This window comes from Haplochromis burtoni, unplaced genomic scaffold (genome assembly GCF_018398535.1).
Source record: "Haplochromis burtoni strain Fernald_Lab_line unplaced genomic scaffold, NCSU_Asbu1 Contig_252, whole genome shotgun sequence".
In the NCBI taxonomy this organism is placed as follows: domain Eukaryota; kingdom Metazoa; phylum Chordata; class Actinopteri; order Cichliformes; family Cichlidae; genus Haplochromis; species Haplochromis burtoni.
In genome coordinates this window covers 5,188-29,907 of record NW_024582613.1, presented here as the reverse complement: position 1 = coordinate 29,907, position 24,720 = coordinate 5,188, and the positions used below count along the sequence as shown (strand labels likewise).

Sequence of the window (24,720 nt, the reverse complement as noted above, 5' to 3'; positions counted from 1 at the left end):
TAAAAGATTACCAGAAATTATTGAATTACAAATGAATGAAATTGTTACAGCTCAATTAACAGTTTTCATGTGGATCTTTGTGGGACTGTGGGCCATGATACATACTGACACAGAATGAAACGGCAAGATTTTGAGACAGTAGATGTCCCCAACACAAAAACGTTTTTTTAAACAAAGGTAGTTTGTATTTCTGTGTATATTGCGAGTACAATGTTTTACTTATGTTTACATCAGACATCAAATCTACTCACTCTTTAGAATATAAGAACACTCTTTTCTTTAAAAACATCTCTAGATTGATAAAAATCTATTAGTATAACTACAAATCTATGCTCTGTGCTGTGTTGATAATCATGCATGCAAATCAAAATCAAAGATGAAAACGATGACATAATTTTTTTAAAAAGTTTGATTACAATTCCAAAATTTATTATGCCATTCAAAAATATTTTGGTGATCACACATATTTTTCTTTATTTTTTTTCCTTAAAAACCAAGCCAAATTCTTCTGGGATTAAATATTATATAAGCTATTAATAAAAACACAACAGATTAACTCACTGATACTATGGAAAAAAGGAACAAAGAAAAGCCTGACATCTTGTTGGTTATCTGAATAACCACAGATTTCTGCATTCATTATGTGTTGCTAGCTGAATGTAAATCACTGGATGCACTGGATGTCATGTTGTAGCCATCTAAAAAAAACAGAGCAGTATAGTTAATCTGTGGCAAAAAATAATACACAGTAGACACAGTACTACAACAGGATGTTGTAGTAAGAAGTAAAATAATTGTATGAATAAATAAAATTAAAAAAATAAATTTGTGTTAATGTGCAACCCATCCAATTGTTTTCTGTGTTGGACTGCCTGATTAAGGTACAAGCACACCTAACAACACGCAGCTTTTCCTGCATCTTTATTGTAATTTTTTAATTGTTATTTACCTCTTCCACGTCTCCATTTCCTTAAAAATCCAAATCCACTTGACGATGAGTTTCCAGCACTTGTGCTCTAAAAACAATACAAAAAACAAATCATGCAATATTTGAAAAAACAAAACAAAACAAAAAACAAGTTGGCTGAGATCCAAAAATAAGGAAAGAAAAAAGGAACACGAAAACTGTTCTTACCCCTGTCCCACTTCTGGACGGTCGTACATATGATGATATTGCTGACCGCACCTGATAAGTGAAATCTCAAGTGTTACACTACAATGGAAGTTGCATAAGTTAGCTGTAAAAGTAAATTAATTCATGATGCCCAGCCAAACACTAAAAGGAATCTCTTTGTAAGTCTATGGTGATGTTTATCTTGCTTTTTTGTGTGCTTGTGTGGGATATGAACACATACATATAACTGTTATTTATTGAAGTGTGGGCCCACCTGCTGTTTGCTACTTTCACCATCAAGTCTGAATTAGTCATTTATATGGCTTTACAGAGAAACCATGAAATGGCACTAAAAGGCAGAAGTTTGACTTGACAAGAGGATTTTAGTGTAGTATTATTACAATTCATATTCCTTTGTCAGTAAAGGTTTGTAGACATTAAGCACTTTGTTGGTTAAACCAAATTATATCATTTAACATTAATTGAAAGTAATTCAACAATAAGCACTTATTTATTAACCTGACTTAAAATTGAGCTGTACATACCTTACCATCCAGCAGTGTTCCAAACACCAAAATAAAGAAGCCCTTTTTTTAAAAGACAGAGTAATGTCCGTTATCAAGGATTCAGTGATTAAAGATTCTGCTATTATGGTATAAAGAGGTAAAAAGTTTATTTGTACCTGTAGCGAATTGAATAGTGCGAATGCAATATTGATTCCTATGTCTCTTGGATGCACCAGAAGTCCAGCTCCCAAACCCCAAGTTATTCCAAAAAATGGTGTAAGCACAGCCAAGCTCTTGACAATAACCAGTAAAACGCTCTTTTCACCTGCTTGTGCAGCAGTTGTTCCAACCCTTCTCCTTATAATTTTGTACAAAACCACAACCAGGATAATGAGATTTATCAGCACTATTGAAAGTGCAGGAATCACAAACGCCAGTAGAGCTTTGGACTCATCCCAGTTGAGCCAGCAGATTACATTTTCTCTGATATATTTGTTGTCTGGTGCAGTTGCAGCTATAGTTACTGTTGCTATGATTAGAGGAGCTCCGTAGCCTAGAGAAAATCCAATGACCAGCATAGATGCTTTAGACAAACCCCCACCAAAGACATTAGTTGTACGGTAGAGCAGCAACAAAGCTGAGGCAAACATCCAGAAGAACAGAGCTAGGTAGAACAAATGGATAAAAAAGGTAGTTGCAGTGCATGCTGAGTGGTTTTTATGATTTGCATCTGAAATGGCTGCTCCAATTATAAACCAAATATCTGCAATCAGGAGGGACACAGCAATGTTAACTATGGAAACATGACGCAGGTAAGAGGTTTCATTTGTTCTTATTTTTCTCCATATGAGGCCTTCAATGATGAGACATATGACCAAGGAACCCATGGAAATGCCAACTCCGATGTAGGTTATATAGTCCAAAATTAGGCTAACTGGACTGTTTGGTGACATCAGGATAGAGAATGAGGTCAGGTGGTTGCAGTTGCAGGTGACAGTTCCAGTTTCATTTGTATTTACCACTTCACAGCCCTCATCGTCCCATCCTCCGAGACCATTAAGGAGATTGAAGTTCCAGAAGACACATTTTGGATCTCTCAGTGTATCATTTAAAATATCAAATGTCAAAGAGATATTATTGATTTGGCCACTGGACTGAACAAGTACAACCCTGCCACCGATGACCTTAATCGATGAATTGTCTATTTCTCTTGCAGGGAGTACATTATTCAGCGAGGCAAATGTTATCACTGTGATTGACTTATTTCTACCCTCATTCTGTGGTATTTCTATCACCACTGAAGAATTAAAATCACCAATGATAGGGTTTGTGTATATAGTTCTGTTCAAGATGATAGAAGGCGTGTCAATACCAGAATTATTGAAACTGGCAAGGTGTTTTGTTATTATTTCAAGAGACTGCAATAATGATGAACTAACACTGTCAGGGTTAGAGATGTTATACGAGATACTTTCTTTGTTTTTGTTCAGAAAGTTCAGAAAGTTCCATGAGTTCCTTGCCTGATCTGTGGTGAGAACACCTGCAGTTATCAGGATATCCTATAGTAAAAAAAAAAGTATTAGATTGAATAAACAAATACAAAATTTAAAAAAAGCATGTATTATTTAGAATACTCAAACTTCAGTAAACTAGCATGTACCTTCATTGAGTTTTCATTGATTAAGATATTGAATAATTCTGTTCTGTTAGCTACATTTCTGAGAATTTGAACAACAGCATCAATATTTTTAGGTGAGTTAACCACTTGCGCAGAATTCCCATTAGTAACATTCCTGAGCTGTTGCAAAAATGCTGGCAGTGTAGTGGCAGTCAAGACCTGCAAGAGTTGAAGAGAAAAAGTATTTAGTTTCACAATTTAACTGTTGAAGTTAGAATGACAAACTTGGGCTTCCTATTTACTAATTCCTATCTCAAAGGTTTTTGTTTGTAGAAATCCTCACAGAATCTGGCTTACGTTTACTACAGTCTTTTAACCTTAATCTGCCTGCAGTTATAAACCGAACAGTGAATACCGTGTTTCATTTGTGCTTTCCATGTCTTCTGATCACAAATTGTAAATAGTGCTGTAGTGGCAAAACAAAGAAACACTACTTACTTACTTTGTGGTTATTTATTGAAAAAGTGTTTTTTGTGCATACTTTATAAACTTAAATTACCTGCTTACTTTGTGGTTATTTATTTGACAAGTTTTATTTTTATTAAATGGGTGACAAGTTTATTTTGTATTAACAGTTTGTCTGTCATCACAAATGGTATAAAACTGTAAAACATGTATTGCACAAAGTTAAAGGGCTTGATAAGCATTGACTCATTGCAGCTTACTTTAATTTCTGTTGTGCCGGGTTATTTTGTGCAGTAGTTATCCTTTTTTATCTTTTTTTTTTTTTTTACTTTCTGAGGTTTGTACTATGAAGCAGAACTTTGTCTTATCCGGGTAACTTTGGGGTGAACCAGGGTTTTCTGTAGTGATGGGATTTCCGGCTCCTTTTAGAGAACCGGCTCTTTCGGCTCGGCTCACTAAAAAGAGCCGGCTCTTTCGGCTCCCAACCGGCTCTTCAGGTTGTTTTGTTGCTTTAATTAATTTATTATTAACAACAATATAAAATTATGCACAAAAGGAATTATTAATGTAAAAAAAACGTGGTTTTATTTATATATGTTTATATATAAATATATACGGTGGGCCCTAGAGAGAAAGCAGGTACAAACTCCAGAGAACATACAAACTCCAAAGCACGTACGATTTAGGGGCATCTATTTGTACTTGTGGACAATATAAATTGGTTACTTTAAATTAGGGAATATTACATTTCCTACATTTTGTATTTGTATTTTACTTATTCTCAGACTACTAAACAACATCAAGGTTCCAGCTGAAAAAATAATAACTAAAACTGCGTTATGCAAATTTAAACATTTATTTAACTCTTTTTTTTCACCATTGGCACAGCACCTGCCCCAGCTCTGATGCTTTCGGAAGGAAGAGAAGACAAGCTTTATGGTGATATTTTAAGTATCATGTTAGCACAACGCATTCAGAAGGTACTGTTGTCTGAACACAGACAGAAAAATCAGCTTCTACTAGATACTAGTTAACATGTGCAGTTCACATCACTGTAATGCTTTAACCATTTTGGGCTAGAGAGAGAATTCAAATGTTCCTTGAAAGAGGAGGATTATATCTCTAATTTTACAGCTGAAACTTAGTTAGCTTAGTAGTTGTGATGTTTGACGTTAGGGCAATTGAATCCAAATAATGGAAAGAATCCCTGTATATATTTAACTTACTTTGTAGTACATAGAGCCCTGGAACTTGAAACTAACACTAGAAAACTAAAGTCAACTAAAACTCAAGTATGTTCACCAAGAAATAAAAACACCACTTAATCCTAAGACCATGATCGTTTTGCTGTCTAACAGGATACCATCCATTTGGAAACTGGTTGAAGGAGCTGTAATAATTTGAGAGGTGGATTCATCTTCCATTATAGCCCAGAATAGAATCAACAGGATTGTGTTGAGAACCATTTATATTTTACATTACATTACATGGTCATTTCCATCATCAGCAAAATTGAAACGTAGAGTAGAAAAAACTAGTCATTTAAGAGCCTATCTTACCATTTGATATAATCTAGTTTTGAAATTTATAGTCACAGTTGTCAATTAAAACACATAGCAAATTAACTTTAATTAAAAGAGTAACTTAAAGAGAGGTTTGTGTAATATTTTTGTGGCTTCACTTAGGTGAACTTTCTAAACTCTTTAAAATATGTAATATTGTGATTTATCTCTAAGATACATTTTCCACAATACAAAGAACTAAAAAGAACATGGCAGTTTATATAAGTCACCTCAGACTGGTCAAGCAGCTCCTTAATGGGTTGCAGTATGCAGGTGTCTCGTATTTCAGTATATGTTTTGATGTTGCACAATGCACTCTTTTCTCCTTCCTCATTGTTTGCACAGGGTATTCTGGCTCTGGAACCACTAACTGCCTTTCCAAATTCTTTATCATCACACATTTGAAGATCTAATAAAACAAAACAAAAAAAAAAAGACCTTATTAAATGTAGATAATTTTTAACCTGAATTTAACAAATTGCTTTGTAATGTGTTAATACTCACTTCTTTTGTAAAATGTGAGTGTTATTGTTTCTTTGAATTCAGGATAGGTAGTTGATTGACAGGTAATTGTATCCTGCTCTTTGTCTGTACAGCTATCAGTTTTATATTGATAGGAAATGCTTTTTTTACCTTTGGATAAACCACAGAAACAACAAAGTCAATATGAATAGCAATACAAGCTAAACATTCAGATTTGATGTAATATTAATCAGACTAGTTTTTAAAAAGTTTTGTCTCATATTAGTAAATAACGTAAGTATTGCAAGATGAGCAGAGAAATTATTTCCCAATAGCTGATTTGCATTTTGTTGATTCTTTGTTTCAGATTTACCGCTAATATTCGCATTTGTGAAATTAATATTGTAGTCATTGTTGACAGTGCAACTTAGTGGCACATTTTCACCACTACAATTCAAAAATTTTTGAATTGGGTCCACTCTGATCAAGGGTTTCTCTTTGAGTGTGAAGGCTCCATTGGATCGTTGTCGATAAAATGATTCATCCTTTTTCCGTATGAGCCTGCATTCATAATTTCCTGGAATGAAAGTAAATTATTATATACATAAATAAAATAGTGTTGCCAAACAAAAATAATAATATATGGGATGACAGTGTCACTTATTTCTGTATTATACAGTTGTAATATGGCTGGTTCTCCTATGCAGATTCAGTGTTTCATTTTACATCCTACAAAAAAGCAATAATGTAGCTGATAACGAGTTTTTGCTCCATTTTGTTTCAAGAATACCATTCTCTGTCTAGCAACATTTTATTTTACTGTTATATTATTAAGAGCTCAGCAACCACTTATTTCCAAATTTAAATAGGATTTCCAATACGAATTAGTTGACATCTGTGTTCACACAAGTACACATTTACACTGGAAAGGCTAGAAAGGCTTGTGCAACAGCAATGGTTTAACTATTTAAATCAAGTGATTTCAGTCCTTCTGCACTAATATTGATTGCTCCATTGCAGTAACAACGTTTTCCTTAACCCTCTGGGGTTGCAGCGACCCAGCGACTCCATTTCAACTTGGGTCAGAAGTGCGGACTTCAAACTATATACCAGATTTTAAATTGTGTCGATAGGCCACGTCAAAGAGTTATGATAAAAGATACATGTGATGCTTTTTTCTGAACCAAACAAGTTTTACCCTTAAGCCAATCAGAATGTTGTAATTGCACTTGCTGAATCACTAAAAAATGCTGAGACTGCACTCGCATTTTAAATGTATATGATTTGTGAATTTCCCCATGGAATGCAGTTGTTTGCTTCTTACCACTGTCAGCACGAATGAACTGTGACACAGATAAGACTGAGTGACTGTTGTTTGTTGAAATGGTGTGTACTCCATCTGCAACTATGACATTGCCATCACGTCTCCACTCTGGTCTCCAGTCAGTACCAAAGAGATCAAATGGTGGATGGCCACATGTTACAATGACTTTATCCTCCCAAAATCCACGACCTTCAATTTTAAAATCCAGAAAACGTGGCTCTTTAAAAATGAACATAAATATAAAAAAATGATTAAACAATCATCTGATCTCATGTGTTTTTTGATATGACATTAAACATATATGTAAAATTGAATAAAATTACAAATGTAGACAAGTTCTTACCATCTGATATCATAGAGTAGATTTTTGCTAGCTGGTCAAAAATTCCATTGTTTAGTGTTTGGATGACTGTAGTAGCAGCAGTGACATTATATTCAGCGATGGTGCTTCCACTCCTATAATATGGAAAAGGATTGGAAACGCTAACATTTCTGGCATGTAATGTACATTTTCACTCTCACACCTACAGATAAGTCAATGATAGTTGAGTCACAGTTTTATATTTTCAGTCTACTAGCACTTGGAATCCAATCCTCTAAATAGCTTTGCTCTATACTTAACTTAAAAAAGAATTCTCCAAAAACCTCACATTTTTCTTCAATTTACGAGTTAGTAGTTCACCATTTGGTAAAATCAAGTTATTATTATTATTATTGTTATTGTTGTTGTTGTTGTTGTTGTTAATAATAATAATAATAATAATAATAATAATAATAATAATAAATTTTATTTATAGGTGCCTTTAAGACCCCAAAGGTCACCTTACAATAGTACAACAATACAATATAATAAAGTATAGCAAAACAAAATGTAAACATAAGGTAAAAAAAACAAGCATGAAAGTATATAAACAAGTATAAAAGGGTATGGAGTTCTGAATAGATGGGTTTTGAGACGTGTTTTAAAAGTACAGAGAGAGTTTGTAGTTTGAAGAGCTGGTGGAAGTGCATCTAAAGTCTTGGGGCAGAACAACTAAAAGTCCTGTTAGAGAATTGTGCATCAATATGGTTGTCATTGTGCAAGATGATTAGATCTTTAGCAAGGTGATTAGATCTTTAGCAAGTATGCTCAGCTCTGTTTTCTAAACACTGGTTCGTTAAAATGTTACGCCATATATGGGGTGACTGAGGATATTGGTGACATCACATGCTCACACATCACAGACACACACGTCACATGTTCACAGGTGGGTGTCTTATCTGTCGCATGATTAATGAGATGTTTGTGTAAATACTGATGTTAATAAAAGGACTGTGAGAGGGGTCCCAGAGTTTGGAGTTGGCTGAGATCAGATGAAGAGCTCAGGCTCCCCTTGCAGCAAGTAAAAGACAAAAAGCACTGTGGTCGTACACAAATGATTGGTCTCTGAGCCAGCGGCGTTTAAGTGTTAGACCCAACAGGTCTGTAGTCAGGCATACATATGGAGAAGATCAGATAAATATGGAGGAGCGAGGTTATGAAGCTCTTTGAAAGTAAGAAGCAGGATCTTGAAATTGACACAGAGGTGAATTGGAAGGAAATGGAGCTGTTTAAGGAAGGAAAGGAAATTGGATCGATACTTTGCTTTTATCGTTCAAGTTGAATATGTAGACCTTTTTTCCTTTGGAAAAAATAAACCTCAACCATGCACAATGAAAAATGTCTGAACCTTTTTGTGTGCTCTACAGACAGAAACACTGACATATACCAGGTCGCCAAAAACCCAGTTTCAAAACACATGTAGATCACAGTGATCACAATCACAGTGATATAGTGGTGATTAAAATGTGTTCAGAGATTTCATCTCATAAGTCACGGCACACTACCCTTTCCCCAGTTAGCTGCCTGATTGCCTTTGTAGTGTGGCAGAGCACTTCTGTGAATGAGTGAAAGTGTGAATGTTGAATGTTTTTGTTGAAATATCCAGGCAAGTATATACATGTAAAATGAAAAGATATATGTGTTCAAATAGCGTCAATTAACACACAACTTCAGGTTTTTTAATTTCTATGTGATTATTCTTAGACTTAGACAAATCTGTCTAATCTTCATGTGGCCTCCAGGTTAGCTCAAGAATAATGTGTAGAGAGCTTCATGGAATGGGTTTCCATGGCCAAGCCTTACATCATCAATTGCAATGCAAAGTGTAGGATGTGGTGGTGTAAAGCATGCTGCCAGTAGACTCAAGAGCACTGGAGTGATTAATAACGCTTCTCTGTATACGATCTTGCTCTGGTGGTTGCCAGAAAAACTGTATACGACTGACTGTTGAAGAGACTGAAATCCTCAAAGCCTCATCCGCCTGAGTCGGTCTAAATAAGGTGCTTAATCTTTAGCCGTATAATTATTGGTAAAGTATGGAGTTCTGGAATATATAAAATTTGTTTGCGCTATGGTTATTTTCTTAAAATTCAGGATTATAAATGTAACAAAATAAGTGGAAGTAATCATTCTGTAATGATTCTGAATGAATGAAGTGCAATAGTATCATGAATAGGAGGTGTTTTTGTACAAAGATCACGATGAACAGTAAAAAAAGGATTTAAGCATGGTGCAACTGGTGTCATTTGGGTCAAAAGTGATTTCAACAGGACTAGGGAAAGGGGAGAGTAAAGTTTGTGAAAGCGTATAAAGTGATGTTTCTCTTAATAAAGAACTGCTCTCCGGATTTTGTCACAAGCAGATGAACCATTTAGAGAGCAAACTCTTCCTCAAAATGTTCCATCTGCTTTGTTTTTAAAGTGAGGAGCACTGAAGGATTAGGCATGGCAAAGCAAATGCCAATCTCCATTTAAAGTCTAATATTGTGGACAATCCTTTTTTTTCTTTTAACTCTTTGTGAAGCATCAAAAGTAAAACTAGGGTATGAATATCACATCTCATAATGCTTCTTACAGGTTGTTCTAGCTCTTAAAATTAACAGATCTCTGGGACCTATTTTCCTGGGCACTAAAGTTTAACCTTGCTATTCACCAAGTCCATAGATGACTCAGGAAAACAGATTTTATAGATGTGGCAGTTGAATGTGCCTACCTTTAAGATTGCTCCTGGGTTGCCTCATCTGGATTTACGTGAATTTCCTCACCACCAGCTTAGGCTACGTCTACACTAATCTGGATAAATTTGAAAACGGTGTTTATGTCTAGAAACACTCCGCGTCCACACTATCATTTTCAGTTGTTTTCATCCACACTGAAAAAGCTACGTTCCTGTACTGCGTATGCATGAAACGTCTGCCGTTTATTTACTTTACGGCTCTTTGAAATGTTGCGGCAAAATGTCGAGGAAAAGTGCTGAGTTTTATCTGAAGGTTTCTGGAGCATGTAGAAACTTATATTATTCTTTACAGTTTTTTCTGAATGCTTAAACCCTAACTGTGATTCCTGTAGCACAATCTCTAAAACTATTCAGACTTATAGCAAAACCACTCACTGAGTTTGCAAAACTAAAAGCACAAAAACTGCTTTGCACTCAGTTTGCAATTTTGTAACACACACTTTGCAAAACTGTAGGCACAATTCACTGCACAACACTCAATTACCAAATTTCCAACACACTCCTAGCAAAAGTATACACATGTATGGCTATCATTAACACTAATTTGCCAACTGTCTGGCACACTTTCACATGTGAAAACTTTTTTAGATAATTAGTTCACTTTGCAATCAGCCTAAGCACTATAATACAGGTAAGCTGTGTGTGCGGAGTACAATGGAGGGAGCAGAAAGAGTGAGAAGTAGAGGAGGCCGAGGAAGAGGACGTGGAGGTGAAGAAGTAGGATGAAGAGGACGACAAGGACAAGGAGGAGCAAGAGGAAGACGAGGAGGGGGGAGAGGAAGGGTAGGAAGAGTAAGAAATAGAATTGCTGATGACATCAGAGCTACAATAGTGGACCATGTAATCAACCGTGGAATGACCCTGAGGGTAGCTGGCCAACGGGTCCAGCCTAACTCGAGCCGCTACACTGTAGCAAGTACCATAAGGACATCTTGAAATGAGAATCGGTTACAGTTTTTTCTGAATGCTTAAACCCTAACTGTGATTCCTGTAGCACAATCTCTAAAACTATTCAGACTTATAGCAAAACCACTCACTGAGTTTGCAAAACTAAAAGCACAAAAACTGCTTTGCACTCAGTTTGCAATTTTGTAACACACACTTTGCAAAACTGTAGGCACAATTCACTGCACAACACTCAATTACCAAATTTCCAACACACTCCTAGCAAAAGTATACACATGTATGGCTATCATTAACACTAATTTGCCAACTGTCTGGCACACTTTCACATGTGAAAACTTTTTTAGATAATTAGTTCACTTTGCAATCAGCCTAAGCACTATAATACAGGTAAGCTGTGTGTGCGGAGTACAATGGAGGGAGCAGAAAGAGTGAGAAGTAGAGGAGGCCGAGGAAGAGGACGTGGAGGTGAAGAAGTAGGATGAAGAGGACGACAAGGACAAGGAGGAGCAAGAGGAAGACGAGGAGGGGGGAGAGGAAGATGAGGAGGGGGGAGAGGAAGGGTAGGAAGAGTAAGAAATAGAATTGCTGATGACATCAGAGCTACAATAGTGGACCATGTAATCAACCGTGGAATGACCCTGAGGGTAGCTGGCCAACGGGTCCAGCCTAACTCGAGCCGCTACACTGTAGCAAGTACCATAAGGACATCTTGAAATGAGAATCGGTTAGTACAGTCACTTCGCACAAAGATTTGTAGCACTGCCATATGCCAATGAGAAACACACCAATACCATTGATGTAAAAATACTGAAATTGTTACTTTACAGAATTGCTAGATGACCAGATGCTGGGGCAGAGGAAGCATGTTCACTGCAGACCAAGTAACCCATATAGTCATTATGGCGATTGCAAATAATCCTATACTTGGAAATAAACACTTGTGTTTGTTTTGATGTGTTTGAATAAACACCAGTACTTGAAGTTTGGATCCCTCTATGCTTATGGATCTATGACAGAAGTATGAGCTCAAACTGACATAGCCTACCTTGTGCACAGAGAAAGCAAAAGCCAGATGTGTTTTGTATTCATACCATCAGTGTGCAGTTGGCGCATTGTGTGCTTAGTAGATGATGGCTTGTGTGTACTGTTTGATACGGAAACACCATTTTTACGAAGGTGTGAAGAGTTAATCTAGCTGTGTTTGCTTTTGCAAGAGAACTACAATGTTTTGATTATTGGGTGACAGGTTTTCTTATTTGTGTGAAGAGTTTTGCAAAATTAGCCAATAGTTACAAAAAATGTGCTTAAGCAATCAGAAAAAACTAATCTAAAAATGCAGTTTAACCAGCCACAGCTGATTCTCATTGTAGATGAACATCTACACAGGTGTTACTCCTTCAATTTTTCAACTCCTTCAATTCTGGCATGCCAGAAGATTCTTTCCTAGGTGTATTGCCCTAGATGACATAAGATGTGATGTGGATGAGAACCTGTGGCCAAATGGAGAAGACCGAGTAGATTAGCATTACTATTGTATGTGTATCAGTGGATGGTGTGTATACAAATTCTTGTATTTTGGGATTACTTAGTGCAAAAAATAAAAATACATAAACAAATATTAACGAATTCTGCATGATGTCTGATTCATTCCAGTAACATATATTGAAATTATAAACAGAGATGTGTCCTTGTTTTACACAAGAAAACACTGTGTAATGCTACATGTTGCTAGTGTTTTTTAGGTCATTGTTTTGTGGGTGACAAAGTGTGTTTGTCGGCTGTCAACCTTTGCTAGTGTTCTGGAAGAATGAATTTATTTGAGACCTGAATAAAGTGTTTTGGTAGTTGTAGTGCATTTTGAATGTGAAATGAACTGCTTTGCCAAGCTGAAGGTCAGTTAGGAGGATTGTGTGAAGAGTTTTGCAAAAGTGACCTAAGTATTGAGAAATGTGTCCTAGCGGCTGTAAAAAACTGTAAGTCAAGTTCTTGGCCTGTATTAGAGTCTCAGTCTGCCTCTGTATAAGGCGATGATTATACAGATGTTATACTAGATGTTTTTGCCAGTATGGTGTGTGTGTAAGTGATTCATGGGTAGTGGAACTTTAGGTTGTACTTATCCCTTTTTTGTAGGGCATTTATGTTAAGAAGCTTCAAGGTAGCCACATAATGATTTTTTCTTTTGACTTGCAGTGTTGACACAGAGGAGAAACTTTTCAAAGACTGTAACAACTGTAAAAAAAACAAACAAACAAAAAAACCTAAACAAAGAAACAATTGTTAGGATTGGTATATTAAAAAAGATAATGTGACTTACCGGAATTTAATTAATTGTGCTGTGATTTTGTTCTTCTGTGCTTCTGCTTGAATCTGTTTGAGATAGTGACATTGCCAAACATGAATTAAACCACCTGAATCGAGTAGTTTGAGATTATGTGAAAACTGAATGACACAAAGATGGGGCTAATTGAGACTTACAGCAGTGCTAACATTTCTGAAAAAAACACTGTTTGGATTATTGTATGTGTCACTAAATTCCACATTTATGGTCAATTGATCTGTTGTAACAGAAGCAGTAGTTGGTGTTATTGTAGTAGTTGTGTTTGCTGTTGTTGTTGTAGTTGACATCGCTGTGGTTGTAGTAGTTGGCACTCTTGTAGTACTCGAAACCCGTGTTGTTGTTGTGTCTGTCATTGGTGTGGTTGTATTTGGCATCAGAATTGTTGTATTGGTTAGAATTGGTGTTGGTGCAGTTGTTGGTAATGGTTTTGTTGTAGTAGGATCTGGTGTAGTTGTGTTTGGAATCAGTGTTGTTGTGTTTAGCATTGGTGTTGTTGTAGTAGGGTCTGGTGTTGTTGTGTTTAGCATTGGTGTTGTAGTAGTAGGATCTGGTGTTGTTGTGTTTGGCATTGGTGTTGTAGTTGTAGGATCTGGTGTTGTTGTGTTTGGCATTGGTGTTGTAGTTGTAGGATCTGGTGTTGTTGTGTTTAGCATTGGTGTTGTAGTAGTAGGATCTGGTGTTGTTGTGTTTGGCATTGGTGGACAGGGAATGATATCTGTGGAGAAACATTCAAGAATTCCTTATATTGTTTTAGTGACACGGAGAACACTCATGACGCAAACTTGATGAATTTAAAGTGAATAAAAAAAATACATCCTGTTATAAAAACGACAAGGTCCTTACTTGTGACTGGTTCACAGAATTCTCCATCAGGAGGAAATCCCTTTATGCAATCACAGGTTTGTGAGGTAACATTACTGCATGCGCCGTACTCATCACACTTGCCACATGACCAAGCAAACTGGTCTTCACACTGACACTGGAGTCCTCCAGTGGAGTTTGGATAGCACCCTTTTCAAGACATTTAAAAGAAGAACAAAACACAATTCACAAGTCATACAGCACCATATGAACAGCATTAAATGTGTTGGAGTGCAAAAGTCAAATAAGATCAGGTCCTTACATGTGGTGAAGTTCAAGTCTTTCAGTGTTAAAGACCCAGTGATGATTTTGGGGAAGGAGAAATTTCTCAGAATATTTCTGAGCACAACACTGAAATTCTGGGGCACACTAGATGCTGGGATGTGCAGTTCAAGGTCTATATCAAAGTCCACTGGTGCTGTGAAGGAGAAAAGGGGAAAATCCATCACATACAACTGTTGCAATGATGGGAAACTATATTTACGTGAAAATGTAAAACTGACCCAAGTTCGACTCATGCATGTTACAGATTTTCAAATATCTTTATCATTTAAGAATGCATTACTTATTAAAGTATGTTACTTGTCCAGGTTTATCCATTACCAACACATGGGTTTAGGTCAATGCCTAAAAAGCTACTTGGTAAGTTTTAGAAAATTAGCAGCGGCTGAGCTAAAGCACAACAGTAGCCATATCTTTTGAAAGTGTTTTCTTTGTTGCCAAATTGATGGCCTCCATGTTTTTCTCTCTAAATAAAATATTGTATACACTTTCCATTGTAAAAATAATTTCTTACATATTGATAATTAATAACACACCCACAATACAAATGAAACATAACAAGATAATTTGTGTCTTTGAACACAAACAATCAGATAATTCTGTAGTGATGACTTCACAAACTGCCATGAGACTGGGATGCTCAGTTCGTCTGGTGTTTCTTCAAATACAATTTTTCATGTTTTAAGAGTTTACACTATATCTCAGGCATACAAAGAAACAATAGAGGTGATGTTTAGAACATCCTGTACAGTATTCTTTTAAAGAATAACAATATATAAATGTGTGTCACATTTAAAGAATTTGCAAATAATGAACGCAGTGTTAGATCTGTCAATGTTTCTTTAATACAGTGTGTATAGAATGAATTGAACTGTGCTTCCACAAATGAATAACAAAGATGTTTGTCATACCAGGAGGTGGTGTTGGGCAAGGAGCGACGCCTGTGGAAAAACATTACATGTTTAATTATTTAAATTTCAAGCCAGAAACTAAACACCATGACTTTGGTTATGTCATAGAAATGTCAGCAAGGATAATGAATGCAGTGTTAGATGTGTTAATGTTTCTTTAATACAGTAAGTATAGAATTAATTGCAGTGTGTTTCCACAGAGCAATTCATATCTAATGTCTAATCACTCTCATAACACAATGTTAGCTAATCAGACAGTTGAAAAGTTCATTCATTTATTTGATAAAGGCAGTAGTCTGTTCATCCAACAGCTAGATGATATCAGTTCTTACTTGTGACTGGTGTCACAGAATTCCCACTCAGGAGGAAATCCCTTTATGCAATTACAGGTTTGTGAGGTGAACATTACTGCATGTGCCGTACTCATCACACTTGCCACATGACCAAGCAAACTGGTCTTCACACTGACACTGGAGTCCTCCAGTGGAGTTTGGATAGCACCCTTTCAAGACATTTAAAAGAAGAACAAAACACAGTTCACAAGTCATACAGCACCATATGAACAGCATTAAATGTGTTGGAGTGCAAAAGTCAAATAAGATCAGGTCCTTACATGTGGTGAAGTTCAAGTCTTTCAGTGTTAAAGACCCAGTGATGATTTTGGGGAAGGAGAAATTTCTCAGAATATTTCTGAGCACAACACTGAAATTCTGGGGCACACTAGATGCTGGGATGTGCAGTTCAAGGTCTATATCAAAAGTCCACTGGTGCTGTGAAGGAGAAAAGGGGGAAATCCATCACATACAACTGTTGCAATGATGGGAAACTATATTTACGTGAAAATGTAAAACTGACCCAAGTTCGACTCATGCATGTTACAGATTTTCAAATATCTTTATCATTTAAGAATGCATTACTTATTAAAGTATGTTACTTGTCCAGGTTTATCCATTACCAACACATGGGTTTAGGTCAATGCCTAAAAAGCTACTTGGTAAGTTTTAGAAAATTAGCAGCGGCTGAGCTAAAGCACAACAGTAGCCATATCTTTTGAAAGTGTTTTCTTTGTTGCCAAATTGATGGCCTCCATGTTTTTCTCTCTAAATAAAATATTGTATACACTTTCCATTGTAAAAATAATTTCTTACATATTGATAATTAATAACACACCCACAATACAAATGAAACATAACAAGATAATTTGTGTCTTTGAACACAAACAATCAGATAATTCTGTAGTGATGACTTCACAAACTGCCATGAGACTGGGATGCTCAGTTCGTCTGGTGTTTCTTCAAATACAATTTTTCATGTTTTAAGAGTTTACACTATATCTCAGGCATACAAAGAAACAATAGAGGTGATGTTTAGAACATCCTGTACAGTATTCTTTTAAAGAATAACAATATATAAATGTGTGTCACATTTAAAGAATTTGCAAATAATGAACGCAGTGTTAGATCTGTCAATGTTTCTTTAATACAGTGTGTATAGAATGAATTGAACTGTGCTTCCACAAATGAATAACAAAGATGTTTGTCATACCAGGAGGTGGTGTTGGGCAAGGAGCGACGCCTGTGGAAAAACATTACATGTTTAATTATTTAAATTTCAAGCCAGAAACTAAACACCATGACTTTGGTTATGTCATAGAAATGTCAGCAAGGATAATGAATGCAGTGTTAGATGTGTTAATGTTTCTTTAATACAGTAAGTATAGAATTAATTGCAGTGTGTTTCCACAGAGCAATTCATATCTAATGTCTAATCACTGCTCATAACACAATGTTAGTAATCAGACAGTTGAAAAGTTCATTCATTATTTGATAAAGGCAGTAGTCTGTTCACTACTAGCAATCAGTTCTACGTGATTTGCAGAATCCACTCAGGAGTCTACTTTTTATTTACTTCGTGGATTTTGAAAATGTGTCTGAATGTTCTTAGTTAAGCTTCTATTCTCCTGCAGTTTCTACTTGCGTCCAGAACCCCCAGGAGAAGTCCCTTTATGCATCCACAGGTTTGTGAGGTGACATTACTGCATGCATCGTATGGCTCACACTTTGCCACATGACCAAGGCAAACTGGTCTTCACATGACACTGTGAGTCCTCCAGTGGAGTTTGGATAGCACCCTATAAACACATTTAAAAGACGAACACAAACACACATCACAATCATAAGCACCAGAGTATGAACACATTTAAATGTGTTGAGTGCAAAAGCATAAGATTCTTACATGTGGTGAAGTTCAAGTCTTTATGTAGTTAAAGACCCAGTGATGATTTTGGGGAAAGGACGAACATTTCTCACAATAGTTCTAGAGCACAATCAACTGAAATTCTGGGGGCACACTGAGATCTGGGATGAGCAAGTTCAAGTCTATATAAAAGTCCACTGGCTCTGTGAGGAGAAAAGGGGGAAATCCATCACATACAACTGTTGCAATGATGGGAAACTATATTTACGTGAAAATGTAAAACTGACCCAAGTTCGACTCATGCATGTTACAGATTTTCAAATATCTTTATCATTTAAGAATGCATTACTTATTAAAGTATGTTACTTGTCCAGGTTTATCCATTACCAACACATGGGTTTAGGTCAATGCCTAAAAAGCTACTTGGTAAGTTTTAGAAAATTAGCAGCGGCTGAGCTAAAGCACAACAGTAGCCATATCTTTTGAAAGTGTTTTCTTTGTTGCCAAATTGATGGCCTCCATGTTTTTCTCTCTAAATAAAATATTGTATACACTTTCCATTGTAAAAATAATTTCTTACATATTGATAATTAATAACACACCCAAAATACAAATGAAACATAACAAGATCATTTGTGTCTTTGAACACAAACAATCAGATAATTTAATACAGTGTGTATAGAATGAATTGAACTGTGCTTCCACAAATGAATAACAAAGATGTTTGTCATACCAGGAGGTGGTGTTGGGCAAGGAGCGACGCCTGTGGAAAAACATTACATGTTTAATTATTTAAATTTCAAGCCAGAAACTAAACACCATGACTTTGGTTATGTCATAGAAATGTCAGCAAGGATAATGAATGCAGTGTTAGATGTGTTAATGTTTCTTTAATACAGTGAGTATAGAATTAATTGCAGTGTGTTTCCACAGAGCAATTCATGTCTAATGTCTAATCACTCTCATAACACAATGTTAGGTAATCAGACAGTTGAAAAGTTCATTCATCTATTTGATAAAGGCAGTAGTCTGTTCATCCTACAGCTAGACAATTGCAGTTCTTACTTGTGATTGGTTGCCAGAACTCCCCACTCAGAAGAAGTCCATAACTTTTGGTTATGTCATAGCAATGTCAGTAAGGATTTTGAACGCAATGTTAGATCTGTTAATGTTTCTTTAATATGCTTCTAAAATGCTTCTATTTCTTCAGCTGCAAGTTTCTTACTTGCGCTTGGTTCACAGAACTCTCCATCAGGAGGAAGCCCTTTGATGCATCCACAGGCTTGTGAGGTGACATTACTGCATGCACCGTATAGGCCACACTTTTCACATGACCAACCAAAGTGGTCCTCACACTGACACTGCATTCCTCCGGTGGAGTTTGGATAGCACCCTGTTAAAGTCATTCAAAACAATGACAAAACACGCCTCATAAATCATGCACCAGAGTATGAACACATTTAAATCTGTCCGAGTACAAAATTCTTACATGTGGTGAAGTTCAAGTCTTCTATTATTAAAGACTGAGTGATGGTTTTGGGGAATGACAAATTTCCCACATAGTTTCTGAACAGGTCAATGAAATTTGGGGGCAGGCTGGATACTGGCAAGAGCAAGTTAAAGTCTATATCATACTCCACTGGCACTGTAGAGGAGACAAAAAACAAGCACCCCATTTATTTAAGATGTTTCTACTTCTGTTGCAACTTTATATATTATATACTTGTGAAATACATATATCACATGTATATTAAATTACATGTGATATATCATTTAGTGATATAGCTGTTGGTGTAGCTAGTGTTGACACTGAGAAAACATTTCTCAAACATTTCATAAATTTTAAATATCTCTTGTAAACAAGAAAATTGCGACTACAGCAACTGAACCTTTGAAACAAATTTCATACAAATGGTCAGAGGGCCCGGTGGCGCCAGTGTCCGGCAGCCTCGCCTCTGTCAGTGCGCCCCAGGGTGGCTGTGGCTACAATGTAGCTTGCTATCACCAGTGTGTGAATGTGTGTGTGTGAATGGGTGGATGACTGGATATGTAAAGCGCTTTGGGGTCCTTAGGGACTAGTAAAGCGCTATATAAATACAGGCCATTTACCATTTTTATACAAAGTTATGGCTTTAGGATAGAATTCAAATCAACATCCTTTACACTTTAAAAAAAAATACATTATTAAATCCTTTCACAGAACACAGACGTAGAAACCTCAGTCTAACTACATATGCTGGATAAATGTACTTACATTTACATTACATACTTACTTACCTATCACATGTGATACATGTTTGCTTAGTCCTACCTGGGTTGCTGGTTTTTAACTGGCAATATTGCCCATCTGCTGGAAGTCCATTAATGCATCCACACGTATCACCAACGATGGCATCACAGGCCTCATAGTCAATGCATTTGTTATATGACCAAGCAAAGCTCTCCTCACATGTGCACTGGTATCCAGTTATGTTTGCAGTTATGTTTGGTGAACACACTGAGAAGAACACAACATAATGGTTCAATGTGACACTTTGAGTGAATAAGATTGGCAAGCAATGGAGATGCAACATAAATGGATGTTTTACCTGTTGTTGTATTAATGCTTGTAATCTCACCAGTGGCGTTGATCAATAAAGGAAAACTGAGAGTGTTCAGTATCGACTGGAATTGTTCCAGATTTGAGACGCTTATAACAGCTTGGAACTCATACTCAGTGGAATTTGATGAAGCTAAAGGTAAAAAAAAGAAAAAAAAAGAAAAACCCAAACAAACCATAAAGCAATGATAACACTGATAATCTGGACGTGGTCAGATACTGTTATTGCTATTCAGTTCTGCTTGTTCATTGAATATCCTCCCTCATCTAGTTTTTCAAAGCACTTTGCAAAGCATGTTTTTTTTAATAAATACAATTATTATATAATTATATTATTAGTCAACAAACATGTGTTACGTTGTAGTAACACTGCTAAAATTTTACTCACTTTCTCTTTTTCGTCTTAGATGAATGCTGGATTCTTCTGCACTCATTAACTCCTGGAAGAAAATCCAGGAGGAAAATGATTTGTTTCACTGTATTTTTTCATCATTATACATTCATTCATTTTTATTCTTACCTCAAAGAAGCCGTTTAGAAACTCTCTGTGTCCCTCATACTTAAGACAGTTCCATATGACTAGGAGAATAACGATGCATAACGAGACCTTTCGTAATGTCATCCTAACTAAAGAGAAAAGAACACAAGTCCTTTTAATAAAATCAGTCATTATTCACGGTGTCATGCTGCTGGCATTCCTTCTGTAAATGGGAGCCAACAGGAAGGCAAAAGGTTTTCTGCCTTCCAGATAATGTGCTGCTCAACTTGTTTAAATGTATTTGGATCATACCAGCCTGTCAATGTTTATTTGTTAGCATGCAAACAGAGTTTTAAAAATGTTTAACTTCAAACATTGTCAAAGTCAACAACTTGTAATACTAAGCAAAAAAACAAAAAAACAAAAAACTGATGGTCTATATACAGTATGAGAATTTTCGAGTGCCAATAATCTTTCCTGTTCTTAGATAAGAAAATAGTAACTGATGTTTTAATTTTCTTATCACAGTTGTGTCACGGTATTGGGTCGTGTGACCCAGTTTTCTGAGTTTTCCTTGTATTTTGATATTCATTGTTTCTTTCTTTGGTATTAGCTTCTAGGTTTCTTTAGTCCTTGTTTAGTAGATCCATTTATGTAGTCATCCCTGTGTTAAGTATTCCCTGTTGGCTCGTGTCCCCATGGCTCCTATTTTACTTTGAAAGGTCTTGTGTTTCTTTGTACTACGTGTTTAGTCTTACTCTCCCCTTTAATGTCATTATGTTTCATTCTAGTCAGCTGTGTCCTCATGTGTCTCCACTTCCCCTGATCACCTCATGTATGTATTTTTGAGTGCCTACTTGGTAAATCCTTTTGTAAATAGCTTTTCTGTTTCCATGAATACTCATGGTCTTCAAAGAGTTCAATGTAGGAGGTCAAACAACTTGAACAGCACAACCTCCAAAACAACTCCAGTACTATCGCAAATCTGATTTTGTTTGTAAAAATGCACTAATTTTTTATTTTATTTTATTTCTGTCAGGACCAATGGATTGGTGAATGAGTGAGAAGCTGTGGTTTGCTGCATTTGTTTTTCCTATAAACTGTAGGGGAAAAAAAGATAAACTGGCTTTGTTGTACAGGTGATTTAAATCATAGCTTACTTTCATTATCCAAAATTCCATCTGGACAAACACACTTGGGGCCACCATGGAAACTGAAGACAAAAATAGCTGGGTCCCAGGTTGGTAACTCAAGTGGGCCCCAAGTATCAGACCTGCTTCTATCCATCTGGGCCCCATACTCATTTGTTGTCTGGGGCTGATTTCGGACCCATCATTAACCCATCTGGGAAAACACATTTGGGGACATCATGGAAACTGAGGACAAAAGTAGCTGGGTGCCAGGTGGGTAGCCCAAGTGGGCCCCAACCATCAGACCCGCTTCTACCCATCTGGGCCCCATACTCATTTGTTGGCTGGGCCTGATTTGGGGCTTATCTCGGACCCAGCATAAACCCATCTACGAAAACACATTTGGGGCCACCATGGAAACTGAGGACAAAATTAGCTGGACTCTAGTTGGGTTTCCCAAGTGGGCCCCAAATATTAGCCCTGCTGCTCCCTATTTGGGCCCCACATATGTGTGTTGACTGGGAGGCAACCGCCTGTGTTGCCTGGGAGGCAGCCGCCTGTGTTGCCCGTATCAAAAACCGCTACTGCATCTGATGATTAACAGGTGTTCCAGGTTCAGTGACTCACTGCCCCGCCTACCTATACAAAAAGGGAGGCACCAAAAAACACATACAGACAAAAACACCACATAACCAGAACCCAACTCCTAACAGTGCAAGCCTTTTACCTCAAACTTAGTCACTGCTCGGTGACATTCGTCTATCCTGGCCTGAAAGGAAACACTACCTGTAGACTGCAGCGAGAACTGCCAGCATCTGAGCCAGACTCTGACCATGATGAGAGAGGCTCTCTCTCATCATGGTCACCTAAATGCAACACACAGCAATGGCAGGTTTTGTAATAAGGCAGATTGCGCTAACATAATATGCACTGTTAGTTGATTATTTACCTGCCGCATTAATGGGAGAGGACGTGCAACGTCACCGCTGCTGCTGGGTTGAGATTCACGAGTCCGGGGCGGAATTAACCGCCTCGAGGCAGGCGTTGCCGATTTGCAACAATTAAAAACTAACAACCTGATTACCCCACATACATATTTTATGAGTTTGTTTTACTCAGAAGTACCACTGCAGGACTTGGTTGTGCATTAGCAACAAAAAACTTAATTTGAGCCTGAGAGGGTTAAAAACACGACATTCATTTAAGGTCATCGCGAGCAAATGCTTTTGCATATTCATAGTGTTTCCTCCCTTAAATGAAATATCTACTTCGCAAGTATTGCAAGTTGCCCTGTTCTCATAAAGTATAACAAAACATTTGAGCGTTTGAGCTGCTTAGGCGCCGTGTTTCCTGACAGGTAAATGACGCTCCGCAACGTGGTGACATCATTCGCGGTAACTGGAATCGATAAGGGAATCATTTGCAAAAATGGCAAACAATTTCAAGGAATTGAAATAGTGGGAACCGGTTCTCAGCAAGAACCGGGTTTCGATACCCATCCCTAATTATGTCAGACTTTGAAACAAAGACACTGTGTTGTGCAATACATACTAAGTGCATTAAAATAAAGTTTATATGTACAGCAGTGGTAAAGAATTTAAACACTCACTTTTGACTTTAGCAGCACAGTGTGAGTAGAATTTCGTTAAGTTAGAGAAATGACACAGACATAAAAACGTAACAATGAGATTAGTCTAAGTTTAGGTGAAGATGGCGTTTGGTTTGCTGAAATGTGCCCATGTTTATTAGTTGTTCTGGATCATGAACCCGATAAATGTTTCACAGTTCTTAGCAGCATTATACCCCAAGAGTTCAACCTTACTAATAAGATTTTTGTCTTATAATTTATTTTAAAAGGAAACTAATAAGTTAATGCGCATGTGTACCTCTGAGACTGTCTCAGATCTGTTATTGATGTTATAGATGTTTGTTCCTGAATTGAAAAGTGTATTATCTCCAGTCATCCATCCATTAATCCATCCGTCTTCCTCAACATACCCTATTCGGGGTAGCAGGAGTTGTAAGCTTGTCTCAGCTGTCATACGATAACAGATAGCAAACATTCAAAATATTTAATTTATTGCTGTTTGCTTGCAAAGTTAATTATTTGTTTGTTTTTAGCAGTATTGAATAGCATACTGCTATTCAATACTGCTTATTGAATAGCAGTAAATGCAAAATAGCTAGATATTAGATATGTCGGTAAACATTCTAGGATACTTTTTTAAAATTGGTCTGAAGATATGAGGAATAATAATACAATATAAAAGACACTGAGTAATGGAAATTCTACATTAAGTTGATTACCTTTTGCCGTTGTTGCCGTCTGTAAAGCCTCTTGTCAGGAGAGCATAATCATTTTGCAGCACACCTTGACACACAGACTACAGCATCAAATGAGAAACCAACTTCCTTGATTGCTTTTTCTGAGTCACAAACCTGTCTGTCTGGTTTCTTTGAGAGAAATGTAGATCATACACTTGATAAACTTCAATGTGTTGATGATTGTCCTTGTTGAGGCAGACAGTGCTTCATGGTCTTCGTTCAGTACCTCAAATTGGCTGACTGGTGTTTACAAACAGAAAACCAAACAGGGGTGCCAAAGCTGAAAATTTCTCTCATAATATGCATGAATTTAGCTCCTGGATCCAGAAACATATCTGCTTTATTTTATTAGTTTGTGATATTTTCTTAGGATGTCATGCAGGTTTTTTTTTTAATCATTATTTGTCATTCAATTTGTTTGATGAAAAATTTCATATTTTATTGTTCATTGGTAAAAAGCAAATAAATGGGCTTTCCAGTTGTATAAAATTTATTGCCAAGAACCATTGTTGCAGAAAAGAAACAATGAGCCAAACATGGTTTATG

At 36.7% G+C, this 24,720-nt stretch overlaps 2 protein-coding genes across 5 annotated transcripts; both read right to left on the bottom strand.

The window, feature by feature from the left end:
* Positions 1-485: 485 nt before the first annotated feature.
* Positions 486-14,775, bottom strand: LOC102311285 (adhesion G-protein coupled receptor F1). Its single transcript, XM_042227279.1, has 16 exons — positions 14,757-14,775; positions 14,516-14,671; positions 14,236-14,403; positions 13,530-14,107; positions 13,369-13,421; positions 7,395-7,507; positions 7,052-7,270; positions 6,101-6,304; positions 5,770-5,898; positions 5,496-5,674; positions 3,281-3,457; positions 1,797-3,179; positions 1,660-1,701; positions 1,136-1,186; positions 950-1,016; positions 486-698 (listed from the first exon to the last, which is right to left on the bottom strand). Exons 1-16 carry the CDS (start codon positions 14,773-14,775, stop codon positions 640-642), a joined length of 3,597 nt encoding a protein of 1,198 aa, XP_042083213.1. The 3' UTR covers positions 486-639.
* Positions 14,776-15,798: 1,023 nt separating this feature from the next.
* On the bottom strand, positions 15,799-24,234 carry LOC102298341 (adhesion G protein-coupled receptor F5-like). 4 transcript variants are annotated; one of them, XM_042227284.1, is made up of 10 exons: positions 24,157-24,234; positions 20,762-20,868; positions 20,630-20,681; positions 20,231-20,374; positions 19,954-20,139; positions 19,132-19,287; positions 18,868-19,035; positions 18,376-18,405; positions 16,060-16,216; positions 15,799-15,948 (listed from the first exon to the last, which is right to left on the bottom strand). In XM_042227284.1, exons 2-9 carry the CDS (start codon positions 20,861-20,863, stop codon positions 16,200-16,202), a joined length of 855 nt encoding a protein of 284 aa, XP_042083218.1. In that variant the 5' UTR covers positions 20,864-20,868; positions 24,157-24,234; the 3' UTR covers positions 15,799-15,948; positions 16,060-16,199. The 4 variants fall into 4 exon arrangements, with proteins under 4 accessions (XP_042083218.1, XP_042083219.1, XP_042083216.1 ...); XM_042227285.1 differs by lacking the exon at positions 24,157-24,234 and adding an exon at positions 23,459-24,145; XM_042227282.1 differs by lacking the exon at positions 24,157-24,234 and having other exon boundaries at positions 20,762-22,662.
* Between the last annotated feature and the right edge of the window lie 486 nt (positions 24,235-24,720).

Bases quoted from the DNA above. Each gene is read 5' to 3' on its own strand.
- LOC102298341 (XM_042227282.1), bottom strand. From the start codon at position 20,911: ATGACTGATTTTATTAAAAGGACTTGTGTTCTTTTCTCTTTAGTTAGG. The intron at 20,375-20,629 runs GTGAGTAAAATT...TTTTACCTTTAG, and splicing joins TCTAAGACGAAAAAGAGAAA to CTTCATCAAATTCCACTGAG. The intron at 20,140-20,230 runs GTAAAACATCCA...TGTTCTTCTCAG, and splicing joins AAGCATTAATACAACAACAG to TGTGTTCACCAAACATAACT.
- LOC102311285 (XM_042227279.1), bottom strand. The intron at 14,108-14,235 runs GTAAGGACCTTG...GTTTCTCCACAG, and splicing joins ATTCTGTGAACCAGTCACAA to ATATCATTCCCTGTCCACCA. The intron at 7,271-7,394 runs GTAAGAACTTGT...TCATTTTTAAAG, and splicing joins CTACTCTATGATATCAGATG to AGCCACGTTTTCTGGATTTT.